At 49.5% G+C, this 10,000-nt stretch overlaps 1 protein-coding gene across 1 annotated transcript in view; it reads right to left on the reverse strand.

Moving 5' to 3' along the window:
- Positions 1–1,042: 1,042 nt before the first annotated feature.
- dvl3b (dishevelled segment polarity protein 3b) overlaps positions 1,043–10,000 on the reverse strand; it is a 10,550-nt gene continuing 1,592 nt past the window's right edge. Inside the window, exons 4-16 of the mRNA XM_079353403.1 lie at positions 9,020–9,153; positions 7,944–8,011; positions 7,567–7,711; positions 5,708–5,804; positions 5,426–5,495; positions 5,175–5,314; positions 4,155–4,231; positions 3,898–3,965; positions 3,733–3,813; positions 3,519–3,653; positions 2,491–2,658; positions 2,153–2,362; positions 1,043–2,058 (exon numbers count right to left, since the gene is read on the reverse strand). Of these exons, the coding sequence (XP_079209529.1) occupies positions 1,763–2,058; positions 2,153–2,362; positions 2,491–2,658; positions 3,519–3,653; positions 3,733–3,813; positions 3,898–3,965; positions 4,155–4,231; positions 5,175–5,314; positions 5,426–5,495; positions 5,708–5,804; positions 7,567–7,711; positions 7,944–8,011; positions 9,020–9,153 (1,689 nt within the window). The 3' untranslated portion in view covers positions 1,043–1,762. The remainder of the gene's footprint in view (positions 2,059–2,152; positions 2,363–2,490; positions 2,659–3,518; positions 3,654–3,732; positions 3,814–3,897; positions 3,966–4,154; positions 4,232–5,174; positions 5,315–5,425; positions 5,496–5,707; positions 5,805–7,566; positions 7,712–7,943; positions 8,012–9,019; positions 9,154–10,000) is intronic.

A 10,000-nucleotide genomic window follows, 5' to 3' on the forward strand; every position in this document is an offset into this window, starting at 1 on the left:
CTCCTTCTAGTCTCTCCCCTCCTCCTCCTAGTCTCTCCCTCCTCCTCCTAGTCTCTCCCTCCTCCTCCTAGTCTCTCCCCTCCTCCTCCTAGTCTCTCCCCTCCTTCTAGTCTCCCCCTCCTCCTCCTAGTCTCTCCCTCCTCCTCCTAGTCTCTCCCCTCCTCCTCCTAGTCTCTCCCCTCCTCCTAGTCTCTCCCTCCTCCTCCTAGTCTCTCCCTCCGTCTCCTAGTCTCTCTCTCCGTCTCCTAGTCTCTCCCCTCCTCCTAGTCTCTCCCCTCCTCCTCCTAGTCTCTCCCCTCCTCCTAGTCTCTCCCTCCTCCTCCTAGTCTCTCCCTCCGTCTCCTAGTCTCTCCCCTCCTTCTACTCTCCCCCTCCTCCTCCTAGTCTCTCCCCTCCTCCTCCTAGTCTCTCCCCTCCTCCTAGTCTCTCCCTCCTCCTCCTAGTCTCTCCCCTCCTCCTCCTAGTCTCTCCCTCCGCCTCCTAGTCTCTCCCTCCGTCTCCTAGTCTCTCCCCTCCTTCTACTCTCCCCCCCTCCTCCTAGTCTCCCCCCTCCTCCTCCTAGTCTCTCCCCCCTCCTCCTAGTCTCTCCCCTCCTCCTAGTCTCTCCCTCCTCCTCCTAGTCTCTCCCTCCGTCTCCTAGTCTCTCTCTCCGTCTCCTAGTCTCTCCCCTCCTCCTAGTCTCTCCCCTCCTCCTCCTAGTCTCTCCCCTCCTCCTAGTCTCTCCCTCCTCCTCCTAGTCTCTCCCTCCGTCTCCTAGTCTCTCCCCTCCTTCTACTCTCCCCCTCCTCCTCCTAGTCTCTCCCCTCCTCCTCCTAGTCTCTCCCCTCCTCCTAGTCTCTCCCTCCTCCTCCTAGTCTCTCCCCTCCTCCTCCTAGTCTCTCCCTCCGCCTCCTAGTCTCTCCCTCCGTCTCCTAGTCTCTCCCCTCCTTCTACTCTCCCCCCCTCCTCCTAGTCTCCCCCCTCCTCCTCCTAGTCTCTCCCCCCTCCTCCTAGTCTCTCCCCTCCTCCTAGTCTCCCCCCCTCCTCCTAGTCTCAGGTTTTGGGGATGTGGATCAGGACTTCAGACAGGTCTCAGACATGTTTGGCTGTAAATCTTTAATGTGTGCTCAGGTGTGAAAGGAGGGAGGGATGATGGACCACAGGTGACAGGTACCTGTGTGTTACCATGACAACAAGAGGACACACACGAGGCTGGTTCGTCTCTCCTCTACCTGCCTCCAGGTGTCACACCTTCAAACAACACACATCAATTAAACAGACAAACGACCAGGAACTCTGGGGGCGGGGCTTGTGTGACCCACAGAGCGCTCCTCTCTGGCTCCGCCCTCTTTTATCAAAGTCTCTGAGCTTTTTTCACCATTAAAACAATTTGGGGGGAAAGTTGAGCAATAAGTCGATAATAATAATAAACCTGAGGAGGTTAACGTGTACAACGAGAGGAGGCGGGGCTTCAGAGTCTAAAGCTCAGGTCTCACCTGTGCACCTGTCTTTGCTGCTACATGTCGCTGATATCGACCTGTGACAGGTCCGAGTGTGTCGGGTCCTGGAGGATTCAGGGGTGGGGGGGGGGGGGGGGGGGGGGGTCCTTGATGCGTTTGCATACGTTCACAGTAGAAGACAGGACGTGTGGTTTTGGTTCAACTTTATTGTCCGTGGTCAGAATGACGGTGAACGCTCTGAAACGACTCCAAACTTCTTCTCAAAGTACAAGTTCATGTTTCACAGAAAGGTCACCTGACAGGATGTGACATCATCAAACGCATCACATGACATCCACAAAGAAATCACTGGGGTTTCCCATGGCCAGGCAGAAAGACTGGCGAGCGGCGGCGAGGTCACGATGGTGATCTCGAGTTTGCGATGGAGCCAGGCCTTCAGAGTCCTTGTTACCATGGTGACCAGAGAAGGAGCTTGGAGGTGTCAGGTTGCCGTGTTTGTTCGGTGGTAATTCAGTCACCTGGTTGTCAGACGGAGCGCCTGCTTCCTGGGTAGTGGGCTCTGATTGGCTGCCGAGTCCTTTGTCTTTCTGACCATCACTACAGTCTGAGCCACTGCTTCCTGTCAATCACATCAAATGTACAGATCAATAATACATTCATGATTCATGGATAATGTGATTATGGGATGTATAAAACCTGATCACCATCAGCACCTCGCTCTCCTTCACTGTGCTGAGTCCCCTCCCCTCCCCCGCCCCCCCTCCAGGCGGCCAGCTGGGAGCTATAGGGGTGAGGAATGGGGTACTGGTAGGGGAAGGCTGGAGGCTGCTGGGGGCCTGGAGGCGGGGCCAACAGGTCGCAGTCTGACCCCGCCCCTCCTCCTCCTCCGCCATCGTCGTCCAACAGAGACAGAACTCCCAGACCTGGTGACACGAGAGACACAGAGTGACCTCCTGGACCACAGTCACCTGGGTCAAGTCAATCCCTCTGATCCAGATTCCCTTTTGAACATCTGAGCCCTGCTGTCGGTGGGTGTGGTCATGTGACTCACCTGCACACAGGTCAGTGAAAACGTAGTAGCACTGCTCAGAGAAGGTCACCTTGTTGACCGTGTGGCGGATGTAACCCGCCTTCAGCAAGTTCCCTGCGTACTTTCGAGCTTCTCTTCGATCGGTGAAACCTTCAATGTTCCTGTTGAGCCAGTCGACCACGTCAGAACCTGGAGACGAGAGAGACCCGAGTCAGCAGGTGGACCTGACAGACACTCGAGTCACAAGTGGACCTGAGAGACGCTCAAGTCACAGGTGGTCCTGACAGACACTCGAGTCACAGGCGGACCTGAGAGACGCTCAAGTCACAGGTGGTCCTGACAGACACTCGAGTCACAGGTGGTCCTGACAGACACTCGAGTCACAGGCGGACCTGAGAGACACTCGAGTCACAGGTGGACCTGAGAGACACTCGAGTCACAGGTGGACCTGACAGACACTCGAGTCACAGGCGGACCTGAGAGACACTCGAGTCACAGGTGGACCTGAGAGACACTCGAGTCACAGGTGGACCTGAGAGACACTCGAGTCACAGGCGGACCTGAGAGACGCTCAAGTCACAGGTGGACCTGAGAGACGCTCAAGTCACAGGTGGACCTGAGAAATGCTCGAGTCACAGGTGGACCTGAGAAATGCTCGAGTCACAGGTGGACCTGACAGACACTCAAGTCACAGGTGGTCCTGAGAAATGCTCGAGTCACAGGTGGACCTGACAGACACTCGAGTCACAGGTGGACCTGAGAGACACTCGAGTCACAGGTGGTCCTGACAGACACTCGAGTCACAGGTGGACCTGACAGACACTCGAGTCACAGGTGGACCTGACAGACACTCGAGTCACAGGTGGACCTGACAGACACTCGAGTCACAGGTGGACCTGACAGACACTCGAGTCACAGGTGGACCTGACAGACACTCGAGTCACAGGTGGAGTATAGAGGAGGACTCGACTAGAATTACTGCATCATCAGATATCTACTGGACACACCCCTCGTCCACATAAGCCCCACCCACAGTGTGAGCCTCTCACCGATGAAGGCATTGGGGATGGTGATCTTCAGCCACATCCGGTCTCGAACCTCCAGTCCCGACTCCCGGTTGGCCATTGCCCTCACCACATCAGTCATGTCACTGTGGATGGTCAGGGGGTTTTCGTCCTGCACACCTGAGAAACAGCAGCAGATCATCAGCCAGGTGACAGACAGCTGAAGGAGGCAGGCTGCAGGGGCTGAAGGAAGTCTTACCGTAGTGTGGGAGGAGCCTCCCAGTCATGGCGGCTGTATGTGACACCCAGGCAGCGGGGTCAATGGGACGGACAGGCTCACCTGATGTGGGCGGAGCGTAATGTAACAGTTTCAATACATCAGATAATATAAAGGTAACATTGATGGTTGTTGTCGTGGACTCACTCCTTGGCAAGGTGAAGCATCCTCGAGGGCTTGGATCCCAACACTTAGCAACGGTCAACGTCACCGAGCTGCAGACACACAAAGAAAACAAAGGCACAATGCGTTATGTATGTACATAGTGGGCGTGTTCACTGCGATGTCATCAGTTGATTTGGGAGCGGCTTTAATTAAAGACTTGGATTTGGTCTTTTATGTCACCAAATATATAGAATATATAGAAATGACAATAAATGGACCTGTTGAACTCGAATACTCACCCTGGTTTATGAACGACCTCTCGCAGCACTCTCACAGCATCGTCATTACTCATGTTCTCAAAGTTGATATCGTTTACCTGGAAGAAAAGAAAATACTTCAGTCAGTTCTTAGGACTGTAGTTACAGGTGTAGTAGGACTGTAGTTACAGGTGTAGTAGGACTGTAGTTACAGGTGTAGAAGGACTGTAGTTACAGGTGTAGTAGGACTGTAGTTACAGGTGTAGTAGGACTGTAGTTACAGGTGTAGTAGGACTGTAGTTACAGGTGTAGAAAGACTGTAGTTACAGGTGTAGTAGGACTGTAGTTACAGGTGTAGAAAGACTGTAGTTACAGGTGTAGTAGGACTGTAGTTACAGGTGTAGAAAGACTGTAGTTACAGGTGTAGTAGGACTGTAGTTACAGGTGTAGAAAGACTGTAGTTACAGGTGTAGTAGGACTGTAGTTACAGGTGTCGTAGGACTGTAGTTACAGGTGTAGTAGGACTGTAGTTACAGGTGTAGTAGGACTGTAGTTACAGGTGTAGTAGGACTGTAGTTACAGGTGTAGTAGGACTGTAGTTACAGGTGTCGTAGGACTGTAGTTACAGGTGTAGTAGGACTGTAGTTACAGGTGTAGTAGGACTGTAGTTACAGGTGTAGTAGGACTGTAGTTACAGGTGTAGAAGGACTGTAGTTACAGGTGTAGTAGGACTGTAGTTACAGGTGTAGTAGGACTGTAGTTACAGGTGTAGAAGGACTGTAGTTACAGGTGTAGTAGGACTGTAGTTACAGGTGTAGTAGGACTGTAGTTACAGGTGTCGTAGGACTGTAGTTACAGGTGTAGTAGGACTGTAGTTACAGGTGTAGAAGGACTGTAGTTACAGGTGTAGTAGGACTGTAGTTACAGGTGTAGTAGGACTGTAGTTACAGGTGTAGTAGGACTGTAGTTACAGGTGTAGAAGGACTGTAGTTACAGGTGTAGTAGGACTGTAGTTACAGGTGTAGTAGGACTGTAGTTACAGGTGTAGTAGGACTGTAGTACCTGTAGTAACATGTCTCCGGGCTCGATGCGTCCGTCTGCTGCGACCGCTCCACCCTTCATGATGGAGCCGATATAAATCCCCCCGTCTCCTCTGTCATTACTCTGACCTACGATACTGATCCCCAGGAAGTTATACCTCTCTGACACACAGACAGAAAAGTGTTAGTTTTATATTTCATGAGAACACTGACAGTTCTGTTTAAACCTTTGAGTGAATACTGGTATGTTTAATGTTCTCTGATGATACTCACCCATGTTCAGAGAGACAGTGATGACGTTCAGCGACATGGTGGAGTCAGTGACACTGCTGAAAGACACCGACTGACAGACAAATAGAGCCAGCAGAAATTCAGACCATTAAAAGTAGAAGACAGAAGATGGTGTGTGTGTTGTTTATGTGTGTCTGTGTGTTGTGTGTGTTGTTTATGTGTGTCTGTGTGTTGTGTGTGTTGTTTATGTGTGTCTGTGTGTTGTGTGTGTTGTGTGTGTGTGTGTGTTGTGTGTCTGTGTGTTGTGTGTGTGTGTGTCTATACCTTCTCCATCCGCTGTGTTTTGGGTTTGCGATGGCGGCGGCGGTGTCGCCTGATGAGTCGTGGGGACGAGCTGCTCTGGCCTGTTGATTGGCTGAACCTGGTGTGACATCACAGAAAAAGGTTTCACAGTTTGACACTGACTGTGGTTGCTAAGTTACACAATATATATCAACAACAGAGGCCGAATCAAAAATATGTAAATTATTATACTTAAAAATTCTAAAACTCAAATTCAAATACTTCTCAATTTGCGAAAAGAATCGTGAATTAAATGACAAAAATCAGATTAAAAGATATTTTCAAGTGTTTCTTTTTCAGTAACCATGAATATAAATGACCTCTTTCATTCTCAGGTTGTCTAAAGATCTATCATGCAGAAAGTGTTCCCTCAGCAGCTACTAACAGCGCCCCTCGCTGGTTAACCGAGGGTATTACAATAAAAATTGATTTCAGTTGTCCACATCAGAACCTTCTTCATACTTTTCAATGAAATGTGTTTCAAATAATATAAGTTCTGTTACCTAAGAGCGACAGTATCAAAGAGTACAGACACTTTAAAAACACTGCTTTATAAGACGGCTGTGTTGCAGAGGAGGACAATCCAGAAGAATCCAGACTGAGACAAAGACGTTCAATAAAGTCCAGAATCCAAAAGAATCCAGACTGAGAGGAAGACGTTCAATAAAGTCCAGAATCCAAAAGAATCCAGACTGAGGGGAAGACGTTCAATAAAGTCCAGAATCCAAAAGAATCCAGACTGAGAGGAAGACGTTCAATAAAGTCCAGAATCCAAAAGAATCCAGACTGAGGGGAAGACGTTCAATAAAGTCCAGAATCCAGAAGAATCCAGACTGAGGGGAAGACGTTCAATAAAGTCCAGAATCCAAAAGAATCCAGACTGAGGGGAAGACGTTCAATAAAGTCCAGAATCCAGAAGAATCCAGACTGAGGGGAAGACGTTCAATAAAGTCCAGAATCCAAAAGAATCCAGACTGAGAGGAAGACGTTCCATAAAGTCCAGAATCCAAAAGAATCCAGACTGAGGGGAAGACGTTCAATAAAGTCCAGAATCCAGAAGAATCCAGACTGAGGGGAAGACGTTCAATAAAGTCCAGAATCCAGAAGAATCTATACTGAGAGGAAGACGTTCCATAAAGTCCAGAATCCAGAAGAATCTATACTGAGAGGAAGACGTTCAATAAAGTCCAGAATCCAGAAGAATCCAGACTGAGGGGAAGACGTTAAATAAAGTCCAGAATCCAGAAGAATCTATACTGAGAGGAAGACGTTCCATAAAGTCCAGAATCCAGAAGAATCTATACTGAGAGGAAGACGTTCAATAAAGTCCAGAATCCAGAAGAATCCAGACTGAGAGACACCAAGAGTCCGGGTGTGGAGAAGAAGAGACTGCACACGCTCAGTCACACAGGAACACATTACTTCTGCTCTCAGATCAGCTGGGACTCTTTTATCTGTCGCACAATAGACCCTGCACCGCATGTCACATGAGCGGCAGCAGCCAATCAGAGGGGGGGAAAACACCAGCATGAACAGGTTTACTAGAGCAGAAGAAGAAGACCTGAGGGCAGGTGAGTTTGTCACCAATCACAGTTAGCGCTGCTGCGGCTAATGTCCGAGCTATTTAAAGGACCAGGTCCACATTTTAAATTTTAAGGTTCAGCTTTGAATTTTAAAGGATAAACAGACCTGCTGTTAGCCTAGCTTAGCACAAAGTATAAAAAGTGTTGTCACATTTCAAACTTCGATATGATTCTAGTAAAGATAAAAACGATAATGAAACATGTTCGATACCGGGGTAATAAAAGCTAAAGGACGTCAATCCGTTATGAAACACTGACCTTCCTCCTGAGTCTTCCTCAGAGGAGCAGAAACTGGTCGTCTCTAATTGGCTGCTCTGCTGCGTTGACGAGCTGTCACCTCCGCCCACCGGTTCCATCCCATTCTTGTCGGCTGGTTGGTCGGTGTTGCCATTCAGACGCCCACCTTCAGAGAGCAGCCAATCAGAGGTCATGTTTACATCATGTGTTCACCTGCTGATGTGTGGATGTCAGAGGGAAAACTGGGAGGGGCTACTTAAACTTCTGAGCGCTGAGGGGGAGGAGCTACATGAACCTCTGATTGTAGAGTGGGAGGGGCTAATTAAGTCTCTATAAACCATAAGAGGTCAAAAAAAGAGTGCAGAGGGACCAGTTTAAGAAAGACCTGGTGAACTCACCTGAGTCACTCTCTCTCTTCCTGTGGGCTGACCCATGCAGGTCATCTTGAACGCCCACAACTGCAGCACTGAGGGAGGGAGAGAGAGAGAGAGAGAGAGAGAGAGAGAGAGAGAGAGAGAGAGAGAGAGAGAGAGAGAGCTGAGTTTAAAGGACCAATCAGAGAGCTGCTCTCTTCCTGTGTGATCATGAAGGAAACCTGCTGTGTTGAAGCTTCTCTGACAACAATGCAGCAGCCAGTATGTCCTCCTTCTAACTTTAGATTCTGCTCCTGAATGCTCTGGATCTGATTGGACCAGAGAAGGTAGGCGGGGCTTTGAAGGCCGTTTTGGACGCCCCTGGGTTTGCCAGATATGAGAGCAGTTATCAGGTGAACAGGTGTTGCAGCGATGGAAGCGGGCAGTGGAACTGCTTCAGATAGAAGTGATTGTACCCGAGCTAAAAAGCCTCTGCATGTTTCTAATAAGCTCCAGCAGCAGAAAGCTGCTCAAACTAGGATCAATGTTGGAGATGAAACATGGAGAGAGGTTAGAACGCAGAAAGCTTTACAGACCCATGCAGAGCTGGCTAAACACTGAAGCTACAGTGTCCACCACATGCAGAGCTGGCTAAACACTGAAGCTACAGTGTCCACCACATGCAGAGCTGGCTAAACACTGAAGCTACAGTGTCCACCACATGCTGACCTGTGTGAGAGGAGGGGGGGAGACAGCTCTCTGTGATGATTAGAGTTTAGACTGCAGTACTCATTTTAAACACTAGGGGGCGGAGCTACAGACTGCTCCTTTAAATGCTGAGTTTGAGTGAGGTCCTGTAGTCCAGACTGAATCAGAGATGGGTCTGATCTTTGCACAGCTCAGTGTGACGAGATGACGTGTAAACATCTGGATGTGGTCGTCACAGTCTGACAGCTGGTCACAGTGATTGGTGTACAGCAAGCATGACCTCTGACCTCCAAGCTGTCATGAAAGCTTCCTGAGCAGCTGTGTGTGTGTGTGTGTGTGTGTGTGAGGCTGTCATATAAAGGTGTGTAATAATATTAACGGTATTAAGGTGAGAGGGTTCTACAGGTACTCACTGGAAAGACGGAGGTCTGGAGTCTCCAATCCCACCTGTCCTCTCTACAGGGGGCGGGGCCAGGCTGGTGGGCGTAGCTAGAGACTGGATATCTGACCCCTTGAAATCAGGCTGACAGGAGTCTGAAGACACGAGCTGGAGAGAGAGAGAGGATCAGATCAACACCGGGGGTCTGGACTATGAAGTGAGATCCACATACCCGGGTCTCTATGGGTGATCTGGGGTCTGGACTATGAAGTGAGATCCACATACCCGGGTCTCTATGGGTGATCTGGGGTCTGGACTATGAAGTGAGATCCACATACCCGGGTCTCTCTGGGTGATCTGGGGTCTGGAGTATGAAGTGAGATTAACATACCCGGGTCTCTCTGGGTGATCTGGGGTCTGGACTATGAGGTGAGATCCACATACCCAGGTCTCTCTGGGTGATCTGGGGTCTGGACTATGAGGTGAGATCCACATACCCGGGTCTCTCTGGGTGATCTGGGGTCTGGACTATGAAGCTGCTTATCAACCTGATCGGTCACCCAGAGTTACAGAGAGCGCCTTCACATAAAGGGGGCGGAGTTTATCATCCCGGAGTCTGTCAGCTGATCATCTCTATGAATAATATGAGTTAAAGAAACATGAGAGGTCAAAGGTCAGCTTGTATTTGTCCCGTGGTTAGTTCACCTTAGAAGTGACTCTAAGAACTGGTCTCTGAACTCAATGTGCTGCTCGGACTCTTTAAAGTGGTTAAACTGCAGCTCATCACAAACAGAGCAGGACACATTCAACATGAAGAAGAAAACATTCATTATTTTACATCTTTAACTGAAATGTTCCGGAGCTTTCTTCAGTCTCTGTTGAAGGATATCAGTGAAACATCATCAACAACTAAACACACTATAATGTCAAATCATGATGGACACATGAAGTGTCCTCCCCCCTCTCCATCAGCTCCAGGAAGAGACACATGAAGTGTCCTCCCCCCTCTCCATCA

This window comes from Symphodus melops (assembly GCF_947650265.1).
Source record: "Symphodus melops genome assembly, chromosome: 10".
NCBI classification, from domain to species: domain Eukaryota; kingdom Metazoa; phylum Chordata; class Actinopteri; order Labriformes; family Labridae; genus Symphodus; species Symphodus melops.